Below are 25,687 nucleotides of genomic sequence, written 5' to 3'. Positions count from 1 at the left end.
TAAACATGTAAGGATTGGGGCTTGGGAGATGGATCAATGGGTAAAATGGTTGTTGTACAAGTGAGAGGACCTGAATCTGGTTCCCCAGCCCCCATGTAAAGTGGCAGGCATGGTGACCCACACCTGTTACTTCAGCCCTTTGGAGCAGGGCAGAGATAGAGGAAGATCTCATTTGCCAGCTAGGCTAGTCAATTTGTGTATTCCAGGGTCGGTAAGCAACTGTCCCTATGTCAAAAATAAGGTGGAGAGTGATGGCGGCATATGACAACTTGTATTGACCTCTTGCATCCACACATACATGCGTGTATGTATACAGCTCTGCAGACACACACACACACACACACAAACACACACATGGGAAGAAAAGAAAAGAAATGAAAAAAAGAAGAAAAGAGATCTGCGATTTATTTTTACTCGTCTCTTGTCATTTTTCTTTCACTAGTCCTTTTTGGTAGCAGAATATTGGGGATCAGTCTGACCTAGATGTTCCCCTAGCTGTTGCTGCTGTTAGATGACCATCCTTTCTTCAACATCCTGAAAAATGCCATGTTCTAAACAAGGCTGAGCTTGGTCACACACCTGCTGGTTTGTCTCCTTAATGACTTACTGTCTGCATCTTCTGGGAATCTATAAAGAAATGATTCATTTCTTGGGGTCATGTTTGCTTGGAGGAGCTCTTAAATGGAATTAACTTGACCATGTTAAAATATGTGGACTTCCTATATCATCTTTGAACAGGTGGACCACTCCAGGCATGTCTGATTAATGGACCAACTCTGAAGGTAGCTTTAGGAATGGTATTGAGCCTGCAGCTTCTTAGTGTTAGTAAAAAAGTAAGAGATAGAATGGGTTAGCTGATCAGACCTCACTTAAACTCCAAGCTTGACAGCTGGATGAGGATTTACTCTCATGTATGACCTGTGCTGGATGAGAGATACTTAGTCCCCCAGTGACCTGGGTGGCTGCAGACCCCATCACTTGGTTTTGCCTCCAGGTATAGAGAGATAAATTCACAAATCTCAATATGAGAAGAGATGTTGTGATTGAGTGAAATCACGAGTCAAGAGACTCGTGTCAAATTTTGAAGTTCTGAGGGAACAAAACGAAAATCCCCAAAGGTTTGTGTGTAATTAGAATTTTGTGGAAGCCTGGTAGCCCCTGGGTTCTAAAGAAGACTTGAATCTGGTGGTTATCACAGCTCACTGATATTCAAAAGATATTTAAAGTTTGCGTAGAGGGTTCTAGGGCCCTGACTGATACCCTATCCTCTGTGTGACAGTTTAAAAGTAGTGTAATTACTCAAGTGTTCTTTTTTATTCTGAAATCGTGGAGTTGTCTTTTTCTGTCTCAGCACCTGTTTTCCCACCGCCTTTTCAAATTTTTACTAACACAGGAAAGCTGGGAACAATGTGAAGAGTACTCTGGCGATCTTTACTAAGAGGCCAGCACGTGCAGTTTCCTGTAACTGTGTATTTATCTGTATTCTCCATTATCTTCTTTGAGCTTGAAGAGCAATTGCAGACTCCTGTCCTTTCATGGCTTACTGTGTCCATAAACATGTGTCTTCATTAGGTAAAGATGTTTTCCTATTTGGTCACATTCATGAAAACGAAGGTGGACTAAGTATCTCTCTCAGGCTATTTGCTCAGTTGTCTGGTATTGCTAATGATGGTGGCTTCAGAGTTAAGTCATTATAGAACTACAACCTAGACTGGCTTTACAAATTGCATTATGATGAACACTTTCTGCTATTTTATTTTCTTGGCTTTGAAAATATTGAAAATTTGAAAAAACAGTTAATAGTGTGTGTGTGTGTGTATGTGTGTGTGTGTGTGTGTGTGTGTGCGCGCTTTTGGGTAATCATGTGTAAGTTATTCATGCATGTCATAGCATGTATGGAGGTCAGAAGACAACCTCTGGAGTTGGTTCTCACCTTTTACCTTGTTAGAAGCAGGGTATCCTTGTTCACCAGGTTAGCTGGGATTCTCTTGTTTCTACCTCTTAAATTGTAGGAGAGCTGGGATTGCAAATCCGCGCTACTGTATCCAGTTTTCCATCAACTGCTTTTACCCACTGAGCCATCTCCTCATGTATCTAAGTACATAAAAGCAGTGGCCATCAGTGCTGTCCCACATCCTAGATCTGTTCAGTGCATTGGATGGTACTGAGAAGTTGTGCTGAATGAGGACCCGTGCGCTATCTGATTACCCCACTGTTGGTGGTGCTAAGTGTAGGTAAGGGTGTGGCTCATTGCCTTCCATGAAGTTGCATTTCCCCAGCAGTGAATGGTTAGTTTGTGGGTTGATGTCTTTAGATCACATGGGCATCCTAGTCCCCTAAAATTTTATATGGTGATTTTAGCATCCAGGGATGGTCCTTGACTGATTTGATTATCATAGGGTGTATACAGAAGGATAACACTTCACATCTGGTTATTACTTTTCAATGATATAAGGTGACCTACCAATATAAGAAAAATAACTTTTTTCCTTCTCCCCCCACCCTCCTTCCCTCCTTTGCTTCCTTCCTTCCCCCACCCCTTTCTTTATCTCTCTCAGCATTGGTAGCGATCCGTGCCCTACTTTTATTCACTCTGCCACGTTACCGTCATCGTTCTCCTCTGTGTTAAAACTGTCCTAAATCTGGCTGTTCAGAGTCCAATCAGCTAGCTCCTGTGTCTTTTTCTTTTCAGGGGGGTATTGGAGATTGAACCTAGCCTGGGGTTTCAACCCAGTTCTTGTGTTCTTTTCAGGTGACAGGATTTGTCTTTAATACCTCCTTGCTTTTCTGGCACAATCATAAACTTAACTCTTTCAGGACAAGGGGGTCATTTCCTCTTAATAGGGTGCTGGTTATGATCACTAATGATGTGTGTAGAAGCTGAGGCCTGCCTTCTGGGACTGTAACCTCAAGGCTTCTTTTGCTTGCATTGGGCAGGTACAGCACCAATGAAGGGGAGACCTGGAAGACGTTTGTCTTCTCTGAGAAGCCTGTGTTTGTATACGGGCTTCTCACAGAACCCGGCGAGAAGAGTACGGTCTTCACCATCTTTGGCTCAAATAAGGAGAATGTCCACAGCTGGCTCATCCTGCAGGTCAATGCCACCGATGCCTTGGGTAAGCCACTGCCTCCTGGGCCCTGGCCACAGACATAATGACTGACTGTCAGGAGTGTGTCAGCTTAGATACAGTATCCTCAGTGTGGGGTTCACTAGGGGAGATTGCCCAAGTGAGTGAGTGAAGGGCACAGGGCACAGGTTCTTGCTGGTTTACTCAAGTCTTAATGGACTGTTTATGATTGTGTCCTGGCTTCTTTGTGCAGTACCTGGAATGTCTAAATATATATCTGTTAAAAGTATGGATGGGTGGAGGGAGGGAAGGCTGGATGGAAGCAAGCTTTCCAAATTAGAGGACCTATTTAGTAGATATGTCTCTGTTAGCTCTCTATCAAGGGAAAAGGGCAGAAAACGTTATTTTGATGATGGCTTTGGTCCATAGTTCCTTGACATTTTCCTATTAGGCTGAACTAGGAGCCATGGTAGGAGAATTTTGCCTATCTCATGGTGTCCAGGAAGGGGGGGAGAGAAACAGATAGGAAGAGGAAAGAGAGAGAGAGGTGGGGGGGGAGAAGAGGAGGAGGAGGAAGGGACTGGGATCCCAATGAATTTGTTAAGAACACACTCCTGATGAACTTAGTTACTGCTCTAGGCCTTGTTTCCTAAAAGTCCTACCACTTACCCATAATGCCATGGACCAGGGACTAACACCTGGGTCTTTGGGAGCATTCGCCTGGAATAGCACCGATTCAGGGTCCTTTGAAGGCTGTGTGTAGTCTAGTTTCGATTTGTTGGTGCACATGGGATCCTTAAGCAGTGAAGACTGATGGACTGACTCTTGAGTCCTCTTTCATATTGCCTCATCAACCTCTGTCCTTTCTCACGTCTGCTTTGTTGATATTACTCTAGCTGTCCAGAAAGCCTTCTGTGTCTTTTTACTGTCACCCATTCAACCTCGGCCTCAGAATCCAGCACCTGTGTTGTTGATATCTCAATCAAAAGATGTGTCTCTTCTTTATGATACAAAATAGGCATATCTATCACATCATGAATTGTATATCTGTGTCTGCAATTATGTACCATGTTCCATCACCTACTTATAAGGCTCTTCAAAACACAGACTTTTCCTACGCATATTTTTATTTCACCTACTAAGTTTCTTTAGTGCCTCACCGACGGTAGGGTTTTTAATAATTCTTTGCTAATTTGAATGGCAATGTGTTGACAGGTATGCATCAGCTTTGGGTAGTATTTAATCTGACATGCATAGAAAAAAGATACAAGGCACCGATCTAGACGTAAGCATAGAATTCCCATAGGCACACTACTGACATTTGAAATGGATGTGGGCTGGTGGAATGAGTGTGAAGTTATCTTGTCATTTCCCACTCTCTCTACATAAAGATCGTGTACCATCAAGTAGGGCAAACACATCCTTCAGTACTCTCAGCCCATCCTGCCTACTTAATCCTAAGAAGGAAACAGATGGGACAGCAATACCCTACATCACCTACCAAAGTGTCCTTTTGCCCTAGGAGAGAGCTCAGCCCCACCCCCACCCCACCTCCACCCCAGCAGGCACCTATTTACAAAAGGATTTGCCAACTGTCCTAATAATTTAGATACTTGGCTAAGTATTGGTATATGCCAGGATTCCAGTACTGGGAGTGGGGGAGGGCTGAGGCATGGGGATCAGAAGTTTGCAGTTCACTTGAACTCTCTGGATAGGTCCTCTCTTTAGTAAAACATGCAAGCAAGCCAGCAAGCCACCCAAAACTCGGCCAGTGAGATGGTTCAGTACGTAAATGTGCTTGCTGTGCAAGCCTGGAGATCTGAATTCAATCCTGGGAGCCCATGTAAAGGCAGGAGGAGAGAGCTTACTCTGAAAAGTTGTCCTCTGACCCCCACAATTGCAGGAGGGCACACAATAAATAAATTTAAAATAATCCCAAACCACACACACCAAAAAATGAACAGCAGCAATCATCACCACCCCTGACCTCCCAAGTGCCTCAAATTGTATGATTCAGAAGTTTGGACGTTGTCAATTGGGACTGGCTTCTTCACAGCTTTCTCAGGGGAGCACCTCTGTTCTAATGGTGTAGCTTTTATCTTTTATTCTCGGGGCTACTGCCCATCCTTAGCACGTGGTGACTAGAGATGGGTAGCTTTGTGCTCTGCACTTGCTCGGGGGCCACGGAGACACTGGAAGTAGAGGGCTGAGTTGAGAGTGGGGAGACAGGAAACCCTGCACAGCCTGAATCTGATGCTTTGCTCTGCCCTTTTCTGTTCTCAGGGGTTCCCTGCACAGAGAACGACTACAAGCTGTGGTCCCCGTCTGACGAGCGGGGAAACGAGTGTTTGCTAGGACACAAGACAGTTTTCAAAAGGAGGACCCCCCATGCAACGTGCTTTAACGGGGAAGACTTTGACCGGCCAGTGGTCGTGTCCAACTGCTCCTGCACCCGGGAGGACTATGAATGGTGTGTTCCTCCCCCATGGCCGGGACCTTGAGTTGTGTCATACCTGATCTGTAATGTGAGGCTAAAAGATGGGAGAGCATGCCCTGTTTCTCAGAGGAAGGGAATAGCATTCGTTGAGAGTGCTCTCTGAGCCAGAAACTGTGGGAGGCACTTTTTACTTACATTGCCTTCTGATTCTACAGCCATCCAGTTGAGTAGAGGTGTGGCTTCCCAAAGCTTCAGCCAGTTTTGCAGGGACTCATAGTCAGGGTTTGTTTCTAGGGGGACCCCTGGAGGGAACGTGCTGAAAGTCCCGTTTGGGGGAACTTGTGTTTTCTATAGATCTCCCTCACTAGAGAAGACTTGTTTTCTTATCTGAAATGGGGGGATGTTCGTATGTATGATTTTTGCATCATCTTGCATATCGCTTGAGGAAGCTATCCAAGGCATGTCTGGGAGTTGTTAAATGGAATCAGCGTCTGCACGAATACTATGACAGGAGGCGAGAAGCCACCGTAGGGCAAGAATAGCTGCCTTTAGTGCGGCTGTGATTTGCAGTAGGAAAATCGGGATTTCTGGAGATGTTTGAGCTGGGCTTTGAGGAAGCATCAAGCTGTGTTGAAAAGGCAGTACCAGACCATGCAGCAACAGTGTGGGGATGTGGGGGCAGGAACGTGCCTGTTACTGCCAGTCTGTTTTGGATGACTGGCTTGGGTATGTGGAACGGGGTCAGAGAGTGGAGATGAGGTGGAAAAGAAGACAGGCAGTGGGTGGAAATGGAGAGGGACCTCATTCTGTAGGCAGGGGGATGGGGTCCAAAGGCCTTTGAGGAGAGTTGAGCTGAGCAGAGCTTAGCTGTAGAAGGTTCCTTTTGTTGAGTGCACAGTTTGCAGTCCCTTTTGTCAGGTGCTGACTACAATATGGACTTGCAGCCTACTCAGAGCATTTGTTTCTGTGGTGGTTGAGGTGCTAAGTATGTTTTACCTTTGGCATTATTGTACTTGACCAGCTAAAGCCAGAGCCCTCAGATATATGCTAGACCAGAGATTGGAAGACAGCCCTCGTGGTAAATGTTTTAGGCTTTGTAAGTCATATGGTTCTAGGGGTGCTACTCAGCTGTGTCTCTGGTAGTGCCCACAGAGGAAGGAAGACATACCTGATGAAGGGATCTGGTTTTATAAAAACAGGCAACTATGTTTGGCCAAACATATGTGGGTCTTGATAAAATACACATGCTGCCCCAGGAGTTCAAGCAGCCTCCAGGTGCAAGATGCTTCTCCTTTGCATTCATTCTTATTTCAGGTTTCAACAGGTGTGTCACCTGCATCTGGAATCTGTAGGGTGTTTTGGAGCTGGCTTCCTTCAGACATGAAAGATGACTGTACCAAGAAATAAAATTAAGACAAAGTAAAAAGTTATTTGAGGAAATCAAACAAAGCTTTTGCTTTCTTCCCTCCTGGTTGCTGTTTCCTTTTTTAAAGAAGAAATGTAAAAGTCCTCCCCCACAAAACAAGCAAAAGCTCAATATTCCGGGGAAACTGGCTGTGATGCTACTGGTTTGCTAGAACTTGCTTGGTACTTATTTCTTCTGAGTGCTAAGTCTTTGTTTATAGATCAGGAAAACCTCTCTGCCCCTGTGGCACTGTAGAAATGGTGAATGACCCATTGATGTCAGGCTGCTCTCTGCTTGCTGGGGCTTCCAGAAAGGAGCCATTCTGGTCATGTGACTCTGGAGAATAGTCTATGGATTGGACTATGGCACTGAAAAGGGAAATGGTCCCAAGACACCACTTGAGATGAGATGAGGACATGCCAGCTGTGGTGATACCTGTCCATGGGTTGAGCCACTGGTGGGCCATTGTGTTTGCAAGCCAGGTAAACTCTGTTAGTCCTCTCAGACCACAGTGGGACACCACACTATTGGTGGCTATGTTCTCTGATTTCAAGAGTGATTTCTTTTATACCTTTTTATTTCTCCACATTGCCGAGACATGTAGCTTTCAAATTCTTAACTGCAACCCTTAGTAAGCAATATAGTTCATGTTGGTTTGCACATGTAATTAAAACAGCTTTTATGGGACAGTTACTTTTTAAACACATGATGGTTTTTGCAGTCTTTCACTGTTTGTGGGAGAGGAGGAAGCTGTTGTGACCTGCAGACCAAGACAGCTGTCTCACAGCTGGGTACCTGGCTGTGGAGGCAAACAAGCAATGTGCTAACACTCTAGCAGTACAGGTCCTCATAGAGTAAGCCATTCAGTAACAAATGGATGATTGAATGAATGAGAGTAATAAAACCACTGCATTTGGAGGGTTCTCCACAGATCACTAAGTGTGGATTGCAATGCAAACTATGTTGTCCTGTAATTTGGTTGTACTTTTAATCTAGGAAAATGTAGGGAATATTTGATAAATGTTGAATTCAATGTTGGGAAGTGAAGATCTTGTGGTCCAGCTCATGAATATAAAATTCTTGACTTGAAGAGCTGGTAGCTTTATTGAGCCTTGGAAAACACAGTATAGCTGCCTTACTTTCCAAGTGGGGAGTATAGACTAGAGAAGCCGTGGAGATGGGGGAAGACTTAGAATTCAACCAGTATTTGCTTGCTTCACCCACCAAGCTGTGAGTTTGACGGATGTGGTCTCTAGATTACAGGATGTACTAAACTGTCATCTCCCAAAGTTCAGGATGAGACATCTAGGTGATGTAGACAGTATGGGAAAGGGGTCATGGACAAGGTTCCTGAGTTATCCCCAGAACTTCAAAAGAAATCTTCTTAAGGTTTTTCTTTTTAAATTCTTCTTTTAATTCTCCCAATGAGCCAAGGAGGAGGTATCATAGTCCTTAAATATTGACTAATCCAGTGTGGGTGTGGTGTGGTGTGGTGTGGTGTGGTGTGTGTGTGTGTGGTGTGGTGTGGTGTGGTGTGGTGTGTGTGTGGTGTGGTGTGTGTGTGTATGGTGTGTGCACCTGTGATGACACATGTGTGGGAGGCCAGCAGACAACTTCTTGGTTCTTTCCTATCTTGGATCTGAGGTATACTCTCTTGTCTCTGCACTGTGTGTGCCGGACTTGCTAGCTCCAAGCTTGTAATCAATTCTCCTGGCTTCTCCCTTCTTGGAGTAGGAGCGCTGGAATTACAGACAGGCACCACTGAAGCCCGCAGTTTACACAGTGCCCAGCTTGGGTTCAGCTTTTACTTGCCATCACCCTGCCCTCCCGCTTTATTTATTTCTTTGAAATAGGGTTTTGTATTCCAGGCTAGCTTCAAGCCTACTTCAAATCAACTTCTGATTGTCTTACCTCTACCTCCCTGGCTTGTAACCCCACACCTAGTGCTGATATTGAACCTAAGGCCTTGTGCATGCTAGTCAAGCGCTCTATCAACAGAACCATAGCTTTGGCCCCACTGTTCCCTTTTAGCCAAGAAGAGACAGTCCCTGAGTCTGGATAAGCAGCTGAGTGTAGATGATAATTTTCTTTGGCACGATGGCTTGCATCCTTTTTGTGTGTAGCTGAGTATGTAGCAGTGGGTCTCTGATACACAGCTTCTTATGCATATATAGCTTAGTATAACAAAATGGCTGTTCTTTAAAGGGACAGTGGAGTAGCCCATACATTGTAAGTACTAGGTAGAGTATAGTGATTGCAGGGTTGGTTCTGAAGTGCCAGTGGTACATATCCATGGTCTAAATGAACTCCAATTGCCTTTCCAGTGACTTTGGCTTCAAGCTGAGTGAAGATCTCTCCTTAGAGGTTTGTGTTCCAGACCCCGAGTTTTCTGGGAAGCCCTACAGCCCTCCTATGCCTTGTCCCGTGGGTTCTACATACAGGAGAACGAGAGGGTATGTATCACACAGTTGTCTGACTCTGGCTCTCAAGGGCCTGCCAGGGGAAGGAGGAGGTTTGAGGATTATGTGACTCTGCCCGCACCCTAAATTCTCAAACCCCAAGTTACAGACTGCAGGTGGTTGGGCAACCTTTTAAATTAATAGCATCTGCCGTCTCCTATTCCCAGTGAGGGAAGTCTGCAAGCTTTTCCGCAAGGCTGAGGGCATCCTCAGCTGCAGAAACATCTTTAGAGGAGTTTATAGAAGAGAGATATTTTTAAGTGTTTCCCCAAGAAGTGCATTAAATTGTCTGGGTCTACATACTCTAAATATTACAAGCAAAACTGACTCAGAGCAAATAAAGCCCATCTTTCTAACTTTGTTGTTCACGGCCAGGCGTATGTGCTCAGTTGGGGTACCTCCATGACCCATATGTACCCTCTGTGTTTCTGACTTCTTGCTTTGGTGGTGGGGGTAACAGCTATCGGAAGATTTCTGGGGACACTTGCAGTGGAGGAGATGTTGAAGCACGGCTGGAAGGGGAGCTGGTCCCCTGTCCCCTGGCAGGTAAGACAGGCGGCCTCTTCCCTTTGCCTTCTTGAGTGCTGGTTGGGTCATGATGGTCTCACCCCTGTAGGCATGTGGCAGTTCTTAGAATGTAAGCAATGTGGGATCTCCTTCCCTAAGCTTAGTCTCTCACCTTGAAAGGGCACAGTCTCAGGCCTTGATGTGCATGTCAGCTTGTCAAAGTTGAATATAAAGAGACTGAGATTCCTTCTAAACTCGCTAAGTGGTCTATCTTATTTTATAATAAATCTTAGTTTTATTAGAATTTTACAGATTTCAATTCACTTGTCCATGTGTTGGCAACTGAATCTTCCGTATAGCCCAGGGATGCATAGATCACTGGCTCCACTAAAAACTACTGTATGTGTATCTATATGAGGAAGCAAGCAGGTTCAGAGGAAAAGAGGTTCCTAAGGTCATGTATCTAGTAATTGACAGTGGTAAAATTCAGACCTGGAGGTCCAGGATCCAAATGGTATATAAGTGTTAGTCCTGTTCCTCATGGCTACTGTGCCTACTAATGGAGAAGACCTTCTTTGAAGAGGTTATGAAGATAGAAGTGTATTTCAAACACATTTTAGCTTTGTAGTGGTGATGTAGCGTGAGTTGTATAGACACTGAATTTGATACATTAAAACGGCGGTTAGGCTGGGCACATGACTCGGTGGACAAGAGCACTTGCTATGTAGGCATGAGGCTGAGTTCAAGATCCCTAAATAAAAGCCAGGCACGATCATGTGTGTGCTTGTAAGCTCAGTGTTGTGGAGGGGTGGAAACAAGAGGCTTACTGGGGCTTGCTGGAGACCAGCTTAGCTCCATGCTGAATGAGAGATTCTCTTTAGGGAGTAAGACAGAGTGATGGGGCAGGGTATGTGATGTTCAGCTGGGTACACACACATATGCTCATGTACACCACACACACGAGCACACAGAGACACACAGACAGACACAAATATGCTTGCACACACACACAGAGGCACACACGCACATAACACACAGAGACATTCATACACATAACACACAGGGACACACACACATAACACACACACAGAGACATACACACACAGGGACACACGGACACACACACACAGACTCGCTCACACAGGCATTCATACACAAACCCCACAAGAAATAAAAAGGGGATTTCTTGGCCTGTTTTCTTCCTTCACTGTTTCCAGGTCTTACTCCCTCAGAGGCTTTATCATGCTGCTACTTGTCAGTGAGGGCAGGTGAGTGGCTCTGGCTTCCGTCAGCAGTGCCGCAGTGATGGAAGTGCCATGAGCTCCCAGTGAATCATGACACAGACACGCCATCCTCCATCTTCCACAGGCAGGCTGCGCAGGGCAGTCTCCTACCAATTTATTGCTCATCGGCTTGCCCTAGTGTTTTCATGCTAAGCTCATTAGCCCCTTAATTTAATCTTCCATCATTACCAGAGTAATTAACATACCTCACTGCAGAGACGTAAAAAGAACCACTAATTCAGCAGATTCCTACAAATGAGCAGATAATATTCGAGCATTCCCCTCATGAGCCTCTGTGATGAGGGCTTGGGTGAGGAGCGTTTGAGTGATCGCTCTTGAGGGCTTCGGGTACATACTTTTGTCATAAATACTTCCAGGGGTAATTCAGCAAGGGACACAACTGTTTGTTTAAAGCCATCAGAAATGGCAAGAAAGCTATTTTCTCCTCAGATAGAAGAGGAGGGAGCAGGGAATGAAATAGAAAAGTCTCATTTTAGGGTAGGTCATCCCCAAAATGAAAGCATAGAAGTACTCAAATGAAAAAAAAAAAAGATGTTTTCTAGGCATAATGGGAACCATAACGTCTTTAAAAGATGAGGTAATGTGGGCATATGGAAGGATTTTTTAAATGCAGCAATTTTTCTTCTTTATGATTACTGTAACAATGGATCTTTCTAGGCTGTGCTTATGCATGGCTGCGCCCGCCAAAGCCTCTATTCCATTTCTAGGTTAGGACTCACTCACACGTGTGAAGCGTTGCATGTCTCCAGGCCAGCTTCCTAAGCAAGCTCTTCTGGTGTCTACTGTTCTGTAAGGGCACTGGCTTCTTGGAAGAAACACAGGAGCAGTGAGGGTCTGGGTGCTGCAGAGGGTTGTGGGTCAGAAGTCTCCTGCTGGGCTGTGGCTTTCATCTTGTGACCTATGTCCTCTGGCCATTAAGGATTCAGGCATTACGCTGGCCTGCCCCTGTCACCTGGCAGAATGCACTCAGGCTGTACCGGGGTCAGCCCATGCTTTCATGATTGCATAGTCTGCACCCAGGTGCAAAGGACCCTTTAAAAGAAAGGTCCCTCCCACTTATGCTCCTCCCCCTTTCCTGCTATACCCCTTGGGCCAACAGGACTTTTCCTGTCTCTTTCTTATCTTCTGTCCTCTGTCTCTGTGTCTCTTCACCTCTTTTCTCTTTCCTTCCCCTTTCCTCCCCTTTCTAGTAAAACTTCTCACTCAAGCTCTGACTGCCTGGCAGGTTTGTCCCTCCGCCTAGGTCACACTCACCTGCCATGGAATCCAAGCAAGCATTATTGTAACGCTGCCCCCTGCCTTGGAATGAATGTCAGCCAAAAGGAGACATTAGTTATCATGTGGTAGTACCTGGGGTATTTCTGAAGCAAAGTGAAAATAAAGAAAAAGAGGCAAACTTACCTTATTCAAGATTTGGATAGATTTGTCTATTATTTAAAACTTTGGGGAGGCAGTCCCAGGGATTAGCTCAGAGCTTCCCACATTTGGAACAAGTGTTCTGCCTACTCTCACTTTGTGGATTTATGTTTTCAGCGTGTTGTCAATGTTGAAGATTTTTAAAAATCCCATTTACTTGTGTGTATGTGAGGTGGGGAGGGGGTGTGTGTGTCAGAGTGCATATGCAGAGGTGAGAGGACAACTTTAGGAGTTGATTCTCCTCCTCCACTCTGTAGGTTTCTGGGGATTGAACTCAGGTCATTAGGTTTGGCAGCAAGTACCTTTACTTGCTGAGCTATCTTGCCAGACCAATATTGAGGCTTTTATGAAGCAGGTGGTTTTCAGGGTATGTGAGTTCAGGGAATTAACAGGATGAGAGAAAGACAGAGGGGGCGGCAACAACCAATTCAAGCTTGCAGCAGATTCATGTTTGCATCTTGTTCCCACATGTAGCATAGCATCAGTGTACGCTTTAAATTTTGTTTTTTCTTCGTTTTTAAGAGATATTTTTATTGCTAGTCTATTTGGAGAGATGACACAAGTAACAAATATTTGGACAGGCACAGACTCAAGAAACATTTGAGTACTGTCCTTAGTTTTGCTCTAGGACCCACATGGGACAGGCTTCTTCTCTTCCCTTTTTCTGAGTGGCATCTTTCTAGTTCCTCTGGGGTTTGCTCCCTGTGCTTTATTCTCCCCAGAATCTCTAGATTAGGTTCTTTTAAACTTGCTACACAAGGTATTGCATAGGATACAGGTGAGCAGCCAGATGACAGCTGTGTAAGAGATGCTGAGGGTGAGGTGTGGCTGAAGGGCATTGAGCTTATACATTACACATCCTTCTGCAGGCATCTCTTTGTGTTCTGCTATCCCGGGGTTCGATGTGTGCTGTAGACTGAGATGCTCATTGCGCTGCACACCCGTGGAAGAGTCCTGATGACTTCTGGCTATTTCCTAAGTAGAAAGAGAGGGTATTAGACCTTAAGTTACTGGTTGTCTGACATTAGGTAACACTCGGAAGCACACTGACCCTCTATGTGTCACTGTGAGGTTCTAAGCCATTAAAGGTGGCATGGTGGAAAGGCTAAAAACAGAGACTCTGAATCCAGACACTTGCTTCCTAGCTGAGCATCCTTGAGTGAATGAATACTCATTCTTCAATCTCATGAGTGTTTTGAGGATTAAACAATGCCTGGTACATAGTAAGTACATTGTGTAAACATTTGCTGAGCAGAAACAGAACCTTTGTAATTACTCTGTAGAACATTTTGTAATCATTCCAGAACAAACGTATGATTGCTTTGGAAACTTTGCAGGTCCACCCTAAAGCATAAACAGGCCATTTTCCATAGTATGTGTAAGTGAACAAATTCAGTAAGAAACTTGGTTAAAAGGCTTTAGAAGTTACCAAGTAGTCGCCAAGATAATGGTGCTACAGGGCTGTCAGATGATGGTATGATATGGAATGACTTGTCTGCCACCTATGTTGATGAGTATGACCAAAGCCTGTTAGGCAAAGATCAGAAATATGGATGTTGAAATTTTTGTTTTTGTAGTGTAGCAAAACATAGGTAAAGAAATGCATTTTCTGGGTTAGAAATGTGATTTTGTTCTGTGTCCTGAGTCTAGATGTCTAAACTATTGTTCTTGATCTACCCTTGTGACAAAGGGGTTGAGGTTTGCGTGTGAGAAGAAATAGGCCAGGCCTGCTAGGCAGTGTTCAGCATCCCTGGCTATCATGGTTGCCTTGTATCTGCAGAAGAGAATGAGTTCATCCTGTACGCTGTGCGGAAGTCCATCTACCGCTATGACCTGGCGTCGGGAGCCACGGAGCAGCTGCCTCTCTCAGGGCTGCGGGCAGCTGTGGCCCTGGACTTTGACTATGAACGCAACTGCCTGTATTGGTCAGACCTGGCACTGGACACCATCCAGGTGAGTCTGTCAGCCATTGGTTTAGTCTTGAGGCTGTGGATTCTGACTGTTCAGTCCTTAGAGGCTTCAAGTGAGGCTTAAGTAGGAGAGCTAGCTGCAAGTGGTTTGCACATGGTAACTCATTCCTGTGTTGCTGCATGAAACTGCAGTTTTCTGTTGTAATTCTCTCCCCTGCCTGGCTCTGCCCTTATGAGAAAGATAACGGATGCCCGCAGTCTGTATCCCTGACTGCATCTGGGGTCTCACTTTTCCTTCTGGGAAGGTTCCAGGGCCAGTGATGTGGGATAGTCAGTTGCCAACTTCCTCTTTAGTATCTTCCCCTCCAAGTCAAAGTGTAGTGACACTCCAGTTATCTTCAGTTCACATGACTACCCACTCCAGGTCTCCTGAACTCAGACAGGAACCAGGGAGTGGCTGGACATGGTGAGAGATTGTGTGTATGGGTGTGGATGACTTCAGCCTAGGCACTCAGGGGAGATACAGCCAAGTGGATCAGTGTTTACCCAGTGACCACAAGAGCCCAGGTTCAATTTTCAGGACTACAAAAATAAAACATCTACACAACACCACCATGCAGACACACAGACATACTCATACACAGACCCCCAACACACACACACAGACACACCCCACAGGATATAGGTATTAAAGATCCCTTGATAGGCCAGACACTTGGTCATATACTCATATGCTCAAATCTATGCATTTTTGAATATTTATTTTTTTATTTTCCTTTATCTGTATGGGTGTTTTGGCCACATGTATGTCTGTGCACCATTGCATGCCTGATGCCAGAGGAGACTAGGAGAAGTAACTTCTGGAACCGAGGTTACAGACTTGGCTAGCTGCCATGTGGGTGCTGAGCACTGAGCTTTCTTCTGCGAGAGCAGGAAGCACTTTAAACTACTGAACCATTTCTCCATCCCCAAATGAGCCTGGGAATGTAGCTCAGTGGTAGGTCACTTATCTAGCCAGCAGGCCATAGGTTCAAAAAAGGGCAAAAAGAGAGCTATGTCATATTGACTCATCGTCTACCTGGTTCCAAAGTCCTGACCTAACGTAAGTTTTACATTATGAGGGTTGGAGTTGGGGAAGACCACTAAGTGTAACTGTCCCAACAATGATACCCAATGTCCAAGAGCCTTGCAAGGGATAAAAGACTATGAAAGGAGGCGGGAGAATTAAAAAGTAGCAGCAGTCTGCTTTTCATTTATTTTAAAGCAGCTGATTCCTATGTCTCCATGAATAGATCATTACCCCGAGATAGGCCATAGTTTAGTAATCTGTGTTTACAATACTAGCATGCAGTAGTAGAAATGATTAAATTCTGCCTGTCATTATGTTTAAAGCAGGGTCTGGAAGATTCTCCCATCTAACCCACATCTCCTCCTATAAAACCTTGTGCCCTTGGCAAACAGCTAGCTGATGAAGGCAGGGTTACTGTCCGTGGGGCTGGCTGGCTGGCTGGCCTGAGTCTGCTGCACAGTTCACAGTGCTGATTACTGCTTTCTCTCCCTAGCGTCTCTGCTTGAATGGGAGCACCGGGCAAGAGGTGATCATCAATTCTGGCCTGGAGACTGTGGAGGCTTTGGCCTTCGAACCCCTCAGCCAATTACTGTACTGGGTGGATGCTGGCTTTAAAAAGATTGAGGTACGAGTACTCCCGTGTTCTTCATTAGGCAAACAGGTGGAGCAGCTGGGCTTTGAGCCAGATCTGACACAAGACAGAAAGCAGTGTGTCATGTAACTCGGGAAATTTGCCAGGGTTTCCAGGGCCTCGGCTTGCATCTCTGAAGAGATGAAAGGGGGTCATCTCAGAGGAACCCAAGTGAGGACCCAAAGCCACAGGTGCCATTTAGGAGACAGAGGAGTTTGTATTTTGGCTGGCAGAAGCATCGTATAATAATATAATGATGATGATTTCATAATGTTGTAATCATCATGACAATAACAGCCCATTATTATCTAAAGCAACAATGACATTAGCGTTACTGATCTCTGCCTATCTATTACCTAGCTGCCCAGAAACCTGTTCCACCTTGTATAGCCACGGTTACATGAGGCGGAGGAGGCCTGTAAACTGCTCAAAGTATTGTGTTGAAGAAGCGCATGTGCGCCGCACCTGGCAGGTCACTGCTGTGGCCCTAGGATACTGTCCCAGCAGCCCTTTGTATCCACACCGCATGGAGGTGTGACTTGGCCAGTTAACGGGGGAAAACACAGTAGGGAGACACAGAGAGCTAAGTGACACAGCGAGAAGGAGACACAACACAGACTTGAAGGCTGCCCTGGATTCATGCATCGTCCTGCCCCGCTAGGGGACATGCAGCAAGGGGCTTCCTGAATCTGAATCTCATTTTTCTCAGTGTTGAGAGCGAGAGTCAATTTACTTAGCTGGTCTTGCACCAGGCCTGCTCTTAAATTTGTTGGTGCCTTTCTAATTGGCTTTAAGTTTAATGGAGCTGGTATGGTGGTGTATACCTGTAATGCCAGCACTCAGCTGAGGTAGGAGGATCAAGATTTTGAGGCCAGCCTGGGCTACATAGTAAGTTTAATGGCCAGCCTGAGGTACACAGAGATCTTGTCTTAAAACAAAGGGAAACCACGGAAAACCACACAAACAGGCTAGCTCAGTGGAAGAAGCAACACGATGAGAAGATAAAGAAACCTGTCCTGATGATGATGATTCCGCTACGAACATGAAGCGAGTCACGTGACTGTGTGGTTGGGGAGTGGGTGGTGTGAAGAGAGATGAAGTGAATGGGGGAGCTCCCACCCTCTACACTGAACCTGACGCGGAGGGGCGTCTCCTCTGGACACTGGCAGAGGAGATTCATGTGGAGTAGTGATGGCAGCCAAGTACAGCCAGCCCTCCAAATCTGTAGTTTCACGTCCATGAATTGAAAAAAAAAGGCAAACCCAAAATTGTACTGCCTGTGCAGACTTCTTTCCTTGTCATCCATTCCCAAACAACTCAGCAGCGCCTGTTTACTCAGCACCAGCACTGCTGTAGGAGTTATCAGGGATAGGAATGGTCTCAAGTGTGCAGGAAGAAGTGTGGGGGTTGTGTGGAGTACTGAGGAATGGCATGTATGGAGCTCATGGACTTGGAAGGACCAGATCATTTACTTTTGCTCGTGTTATTATGCCCTGGGGTTGGGGTCAGGAAACACACAGTTCTAGCCTTTCCTTCAGCCCATTTGAAAATTTTCTCAGCCAGGGACGTGATCTGTGCCTTCTGACTGGGAATCAAGGTAGGTTTCCCAGTGGTTCTAGAGTGGTACTCAGACACAGAGGCCGGTGTGCAGGGTATGCCTGTAGGCTGAAAACAGAGGGGGTGTGCAGGGTGTGGTTGTAGGCAGGGCACAGAGGGGTTGGGCGGGGTGTGCCTGTAGGCTGAAAACAGAAGGGATGTGCAGAATGTGCCTGTAGGTAGGACACAGAAGGGGTGTGCAGGGTGTGCCTGTAGGTAGGACACAGAGGGGGTGTGCAGGGTGTGCCTGTAGGCAGGGCACAGAGGGGTACGCCTGTAGGCAGGGTCTGATGGAGGGCGTTCACAATGTGGGCTTTGTAAGGAGCTCAGATCCCTCTCCATCTCCCCCACCCAACCTTTGTTTTGCCAGGTAGCTAATCCAGATGGCGACTTCCGACTGACCATCATCAATTCTTCGGTGCTTGATCGGCCCAGGGCTCTAGTCCTTGTACCCCAAGAGGGGTAAGTGTGGCCCCTGTGGGGAGTCAACGTTATTCTCACTACTACAACAAATGCTCATGAAAGTGCAAACTTGGGGCAAAGTTTCTGCTTCTTGTGATCACGGTGGAGGTAACGGGTTGAATGAGGCTTTTGAAGCCATATCTTGGTAGTTGTGGTCTGGTGATTCCATGTGTATTTGATTAGCAAGCAGCCAGCTCTCCTAAGATCTCCGGATGTCTTGCATCTGTGTGGTGTTTCTACAGGAAAGGTAACCCTATAGAGAGTCTTTGCAAAGCTGGCAGGCCACTGGTACATTGAAAGGATGGATTTTTTTCCCCTGAGTTTCATGCATTTCACAAACATTTAATTCAATCAGTCTTTCTCACATACCCAACTCCCAGCATGTGCATGTTTTCTTATTTAAAATTAACAGGCACTTGGGGTATGCATGGCAACCTTTTATTAACTCCTTAATCACAGGAAACATAGCTAAGAAGGAGATGCCAGGTTAACTTTCCTCTCTCGGTATACTTATAATTGAGAATTGCACTATTTTTAAAGGAAAAGTCTAAAAGAAATCTATGGGCTTGGTTAAAGATACCAAGAGAGAACAGAAGATTTTGTAAGGAAACTTATGTTTGCTGAATTCTCATTCTTCACCCTTCATCCTCCTACAGCCTAGGAATGTAATCACATCACTGTTACATAATAGACACCATTAGTCATACATAATAGCTACTGATAATTTTTTGCTTGTATTATTCAGAGTAGTTTTTTTTTTAAAAACTGGTGTTCAATCATGATCTTTAAATATAGCTAGCGCCCCTTAGTGACACACACGGCACATCACATCAGATAGAATCATAGGGTACTTGTTTTTTCCTGCCTGTCAAAAGACATGTGGATGGACTGATGATAGCTTATCAAAGAGCATGTAGTATTTTAGTTTACTTTCTTTTCCTGGTATTAAAAACTTGGATCAAAGCTAACTTGGTGGGAGGAAGGAGTTTATTTTGCTTATAGGTTATGGCCCTTCACTGAGGGAAGCCAAGTCAGGAACTGAAACAGAGACCACACTTTCTGGTTTGCTCTCCATGGCTTTCTCAGCCTGCTTTCATATATAACCCAGGACCACCTGCCCCAGGGGTGGCGCTGCCCACAGTGGTCTGGACCCTCCCACGTCAATCATCAGTCAATATAATCCCCACAGACACGCCCACAGGCCAGTCTGCTGGAGGCTGTTCCTCAATCGAGGTTGCTTCTTCTGAGGTGACTCTAGATTGTGTCATTGAGAAAAAACTAAGTAGTACATACAAATATGGAGGTTTTAAAGTACTTTGCATACAACATTTTAGGGGCATTGCAATAGATATATTCTGTCATAGACTACTATGCAACACTTCCTCTATCAGTTAGCATTTAGATTAATATACACATGTGTACGTTTCTTTGTGTAGTGCTGGAATCATGTGATTATAGATGGATTTCAGTAGATGAAGTTTTGAGTCAAATTCAACTGTTTTAAGTTTCTGAAAGACTCTCAAATATTGTCACGACAGGTAACAGGAATAGTGATTGTTTTGATGCCAATTGTTCTAATGATTATTCTATTACCTCTTGGGAAGAGAGTCAGGGCTCTCCTGTCTCATTCTCACGAGACTGTGCGATCCCTCTGTTGGCTAGGGTGATGTTCTGGACTGACTGGGGAGACTTGAAGCCTGGGATTTACCGGAGCAACATGGATGGCTCTGCTGCGTATCCTCTGGTGTCGGAGGATGTGAAGTGGCCCAATGGCATCTCTGTGGACAGCCAGTGGCTCTACTGGACAGATGCCTACCTGGACTGTATCGAGCGCATCACGCTCAGTGGCCAGCAGCGTTCAGTCATCCTGGACAATCTTCCACACCCTTATGCCATCGCTGTCTTTAAGGTGAGTCTTTCTCGTCCTGCCGAGTGCCCCGGTGCCATCTGCCGGAGCAGGGGAAGAACATGCGAGGTGCAGATCTGGGGCCTGTTGGGCTTTTCCGAAGAGTCTGCCTAATGCCTTGGGAATTGACTCTTCTAAATTTGCGCTAACTTGTCTCCGGCCTTCATGGAGAGATGCTAGGCTTCTGCCACTGCTCACATTTTAACAGGCTGGCAGTTGAGGTTCCTTCCATTGAGTGTCCTTGCTCTTCACTGCTAGGGACCATGTTTCAGTTCCATAGCGTCCTCTCTTGCTTCACTCCCAGCTGACTGAAGATGAACTGTGGACCACCTACATTATCTAGGGAGCAAATGACTCTGCCCATCATGGGAAAAGCACATTTCAACACTGAGGCTCCTACTTGGTCCAACTTAATGTGCACTAGATAGTCTCTTCTAGGCCATTTTTTTTTCCTGGTGGGCAGTTGGTGAGGTTTCAATAAAGGCACTGACAGTTGTTCTTAAGTGAAATCTTGACCAAACCTGCTACTCAGTAATTATCTGTTGTCCCCACATAGTGGTGGTGTGGATGGCCCTTGTCCTCGCGAAGTGTCCTGAAAGGAGGCCCACTGAACTAGATTAACAGGTAAAGGTTTTCTCTTTAGAATGAAATCTACTGGGATGACTGGTCACAGCTTAGCATCTTCAGAGCTTCGAAATACAGCGGCTCCCGGATGGAGATTCTAGCAAGCCAGCTCACAGGCCTGATGGACATGAAGATCTTCTACAAAGGAAAGAATGCTGGTGAGGCAGTCTCCTCTTCTCTCTCCCCAGACTTGGTCCCCGGAAAGGGGCTGCATGTGGGCAATCTCAACTCGAGGCAAGATCTGGCAGTTTGCTTCTCTGTTGTCACGACAACATGCACATTATTTAATTTCTTCCTAATGGCATCTTAATTTCTTTTCTAATGATACACAAACAGCTGGAAGACAGCATGTTCTGCCTGCCTGGAGTGCTGGGGCTTGGTGGGTGATTACACCCTTTTCCTGCCCTCAGCTTCTCATTGGTGGGTCGTATGGGTTTCTGGTTGCAGCTGTGAGAGGCCCAGCATGTGCTTAATCCCAGTTTGGCACATTCACAAAGAGAGGTGCATGCTGGGTGCCCAGATGCTTGCCTGCCCATTGATCATTCCTACCTCTGTGGTCATGCTTTGTACAGTTGTGTTGTTTTCATTCACAGTCCCGTCTTGAATGTCTAACCCTCAAGAAATGAATAAGCCTTTTTCTCTCCTCAATACTTTACCAGTGTGTAGCACTTAGTAGATGCTCAGTTCTTATTTTTGAAAGAATGGATGAGCAGAGAGGAGAAGGGCTTCTGTTTTCATTTTACTTATTTTTATTTAGAGACAAATTCTTGCATTGCAACTTTGGCTATCCTGAAGCTCACTGTAGATCCCAGGTTGGACATGCCCCTGCCTCAGCTTTCCAAGTGCTGGAATTACAGGCATGAACTATCATTCCTGATTCTTTCTGTTGTTTCCTTTTTGAAACATAGCCTCATTATGTAACCTAGGTTTTCCTGGACCTCTCAATCCTCCTGCCTCAGCTCACTGAGCACCTGGTTTACAGGTGTGCACCAACTCCTGGCTGTGCTTCTTTTAGAACTGGTGGCTCAGGGTTCCAGAACCTACCGTTGGGCTTTGCCCTGCTGGTCCTGCAGGCTAGGATTGAGACTGTGGAAGCTCCCTTTCTTCCTTGGCTGACTGTTTGCTTATCTTGACGGAGACTCCTGATTCTCCAGGAGAAAGTTGAGGCTTTGCCAGGAAGAGTAGTCCCTTTAACCATACCTTCCTTATCTCCACAGGATTAAGTAGCTTCCTGGGTCTGCTGACTTGCCTCTATTGACACACTACTGGGTTCCCTGTTTTGAACTATAGGGTTGATAGATAATGTTTCATACTTCTTGGCTTACCACATGAGGAGAAAATTGACAGGGAAAATAATACAGTTATAGATAACCACTGCTATCCCTTAGGAACTAAGGAAGATTGTGTGAGAACTCCCTTCAAAGACTATGAAGCGTTGTACAAATATAAGTCAGTATTGTTTGTGTGGCTTCAGGACTGATGGGGGGGGCAGGAGATGTGTTGGTATTCTGACCTGTGGTTGTAGACCAAAGAAAGAAATCATAGATATTAATTAGTCTTCTCAAAGGTATTCACCACTGTGAGAGCTGACACTAAATAGAGACACCACCCTTTTCTTTTTTCTTTTTCCTATTTTTTGGAGGAGACACCTGTTTTAATGGTTTTGTGGTTTTATGTTTTTTGAGACAGGATATTATTCAGCTCCAACTAACCTTGAGAGACATCCGATTTAAAGCAGGATGAGCTGATGAGACCCTGCTTAGCAGCCTCAGCACTGCTTTCTCTAGGCCTGGGACAAAGGACACCATGCCCTCTTTCACTTTGCAAGCCACAGAATGCTCTCTAAGAAGCCACCTAGTGCAGCACGGCCCCATGTTTCTGAGTGTTACTATCATGCTGTGTGTGCCCAGCAGTTGCTATAGCACTGTTCCGGTGAACCTGATTGTCTCTTGCTCTCCGCATCCCATCTTGGCTGCCTCTTAGCCCAACAACCCAAGCACCCAAGCTGAGGGCCAATCACATCCAGCGCACGCACACCTGGGGAGCAGTCGGGGTCCGAACCCCTGTATTCTGTATGCTGGGCAGGGTCTCAGCATAGTTTTCATTTCCCCTTCATGTCCTAAAGAGTGACTGTCACCTAAACTAGCCAGAGAATGATTCAGGGGGTTGGCATAGTGTCTGCACCCGAGGAAGGTCTGGTTTGAGATAGAGGTGTGGGTGGGAAGGACCCAGACAGGGATGCACAATCAGTGGTGACTGTCACTTTGGCCTGGGGACACTTAATATATGTCCTTGCTACCCATTTGGGATTCTTTTGCATCTTTAATATTGAGCAGGACTTTTCCAGGGCCAAAAATGCAAGCTCCCAGCCTCCCAGATAGTTTGAATTAATGCTCCAGTGGTTACCAATGCTGTGCACACCCTTCAGCCATAACCCTGTTCACTTTAACCTCCCTGCCTCTCTGTAGCTCCCTGGGGTTGTCCCAGTGCAGGAAGCATACAGTGGCAGGCCATCTACCTTCGTTACTTTCGTTATTCACTCCTAACACATGCAGGGCTTTCTAGTAGCCACGCATAAAGTAATGGCAGGTGCATTTTTAGGGGCTAGCTCTGTCACTCGCACCATACTGATGCATTTCACAGGTTTCTGTAGTCATCATTGCCCTTACCCAAATCCACATGCCTCCACATACTCCCATTGTCTTCGCTGCCTACATGAAAGCCAGATTTGGTAACCTGTCTAGTGAGAACCTGAGCCAAGTTGCCCCTGAAACTCGAACGTCAGTGAAGCCATCAAGCTTTGCACCCTCTTCCAGCCGTGGTTTGAATGGCAGAGCCCTGGTAATGTGACAACAATTTAAAGTTCTGAGATTTGATAGATGCTGACCTGTAATAAAAAAATTAATTTAGATGGAAAGCACATGGGTTTGAGATCTTTGGTGGCTAGTGAAGGCATTTCGGGTCTTGATACCTGGCTGGATTTTTTTTTTTTTTAGGTAGAGCCACTGCTATTTCTTCTGGAAGGAAGTTTCTCTTTCATCCTTTAAAGAGGTCACTTTACAAGATTATGGGCCTCTTCCGTTGATGCTGCCATGGACTGAATCATTTCAGAGTTCTTTAGCTCTTCTTCAGAGCCTACCATAAATACAGGGTTCCAAGCATCCACAGTGGGGGTGAGCAGCTGTTACTTGAGACAACATGAATTTGGTAATTGCCAAATATTCAGATGCTTAAGTGAGATGCTGGCAGATTTTGGTTCCTAAACTGATTCTGGAGGAAAATTCCAAAAAGAGTCTGAAAATGTCCTGAGTACGCCTTGTGAAGACTTCTGGGCTAGGTCTTCTAAAGGGGCATTTGTCTATTCTTTACTTGGCCTGATGGTCATCATACTACACATTGTTGGCATCCTGTGTAAAGGGTCTGCAATGGGTTCTCCCTCCATCTCCAACCGGGCTCTCTCATGAGCACTCCCGCGTTCTGTTCTGTAGCTTTGTGACAACTGAAATGCTCTGCCCTGCCCAGTTCTCATCCTCACACCTGGTGGCTTGCTTGGTCTTGCCCCGCATGACCTCTCATATCTCAGTACCATCCACCTTTGCTTGGATCAGTATCTTTCAATAGGACCCACACTTTTGCTTGTTTGGCTGGGGCCATTCATTCTGTGAAGATGCCTGTCATACCATTTTATGGACACAGTTCATGTGCAGATGTCATCCTATAATTGAGCACGTTTAAGGGACTTATTCTGTCGGTCCTCCTTTTCTTGGGACAGAAACAGTAACACAGCCCCTATCTGTTTGTCATTAGGAGTGCTCCTGTGTCAATTCCTATAGTGAAGGATGTGGGTATTTGAGGTAAAGGAATCCTTGGATTCCCACAGATGTCAGAGAAAGACTAGAGCTTGTGATCTTGTTTGCTGGCAATTCTGCTCTGGCAATGAGGTTGTTATGATGGATTGAGTCATTTGCTGGAGTCTTTGAATTTTTTTTAATTTTCTATTTCTGTGTGCCCATGTATGTGTTTATATGTATACACTTATATACTTGCATATATATGTATGTGTTTGTATAGTGCTTCATACTCTCTTTGTCTTAGCATAAGATGACATCATCATTAAATCACTTTACTTTTTCTTTGTAATGCCACTTAAACTGTGAAGGTCCCAGTACCCCCATGGCCCTTGTCAATACTCATGGTCATCTATAGTGATGGTTGGTGTTGTCGACCTGACAGAATCTAAAATCACAATTGAGATGGGCCTCTAGGCATCTCTGTTGAGAATGAGCTCTATCACATTAGTTTAGATGGGAAGATCTGCACATTATGGGTTTCACCATACCTTGGCTGGGATTCTGGACGGTACAGATAAACAAAGAGAGCAGAACGTCAACATTGCATCATTCATTCTCTGCTTTTGGGCAGTAAACACAAAGGAAGCAGCTCCCTCAGGCTCTTTCTTCCACGATGGATTGCAGCCTGTGACTGGGAGCCAGAACAAACCCTTTCTCCTTTAAGTTGCTTTTGTCAGCAGCAGGGAAAGAAACTAAAGTATCTATGAATCTTGCTTCCCAGCCTGTCAGCAGGGTTCCACCCAGCTTAGCTTAGGTCTCCGGTGCATGGAAACAGATCACATGGATTTCTGGGAGGTATGGGAGGAGATATGTCCATGAGATGATTCAGCCAAAGAACCAGTTGTTTGAGTTTTAGTAAAGGTTTTTGGTTTGGTTTTGTTGTTGTTGTTTTTTTGGTTTTTTGAGACAGGGGTTTCTCTGTGTAGCTTTGGAGCCTATCCTGGAACTCGCTCTGTTGACCAGGATGGTCTTGAACTCACAGAGATCCACCTGCCTCTGCCTCCTGAGTGCTGGGATCAAAGGTGTGTGCCACCAACGCCCA

At 45.5% G+C, this 25,687-nt stretch overlaps 1 protein-coding gene across 1 annotated transcript in view; it reads left to right on the top strand.

Moving 5' to 3' along the window:
* Sorl1 (sortilin related receptor 1) overlaps window positions 1–25,687 on the top strand; it is a 163,899-nt gene that overhangs the window by 76,947 nt on the left and 61,265 nt on the right. The window contains exons 13-21 of the mRNA XM_005069402.4: window positions 2,938–3,116; window positions 5,352–5,538; window positions 9,235–9,363; window positions 9,830–9,915; window positions 14,377–14,549; window positions 16,069–16,200; window positions 18,173–18,264; window positions 19,927–20,173; window positions 20,814–20,952. Of these exons, the coding sequence (XP_005069459.1) occupies window positions 2,938–3,116; window positions 5,352–5,538; window positions 9,235–9,363; window positions 9,830–9,915; window positions 14,377–14,549; window positions 16,069–16,200; window positions 18,173–18,264; window positions 19,927–20,173; window positions 20,814–20,952 (1,364 nt within the window). The remainder of the gene's footprint in view (window positions 1–2,937; window positions 3,117–5,351; window positions 5,539–9,234; window positions 9,364–9,829; window positions 9,916–14,376; window positions 14,550–16,068; window positions 16,201–18,172; window positions 18,265–19,926; window positions 20,174–20,813; window positions 20,953–25,687) is intronic.

The sequence above is a fragment of the Mesocricetus auratus genome, unplaced genomic scaffold (genome assembly GCF_017639785.1).
Source record: "Mesocricetus auratus isolate SY011 unplaced genomic scaffold, BCM_Maur_2.0 Super-Scaffold_100022, whole genome shotgun sequence".
Taxonomy (NCBI): domain Eukaryota; kingdom Metazoa; phylum Chordata; class Mammalia; order Rodentia; family Cricetidae; genus Mesocricetus; species Mesocricetus auratus.
This window is presented reverse-complemented; position numbering and strand designations above follow the sequence as displayed.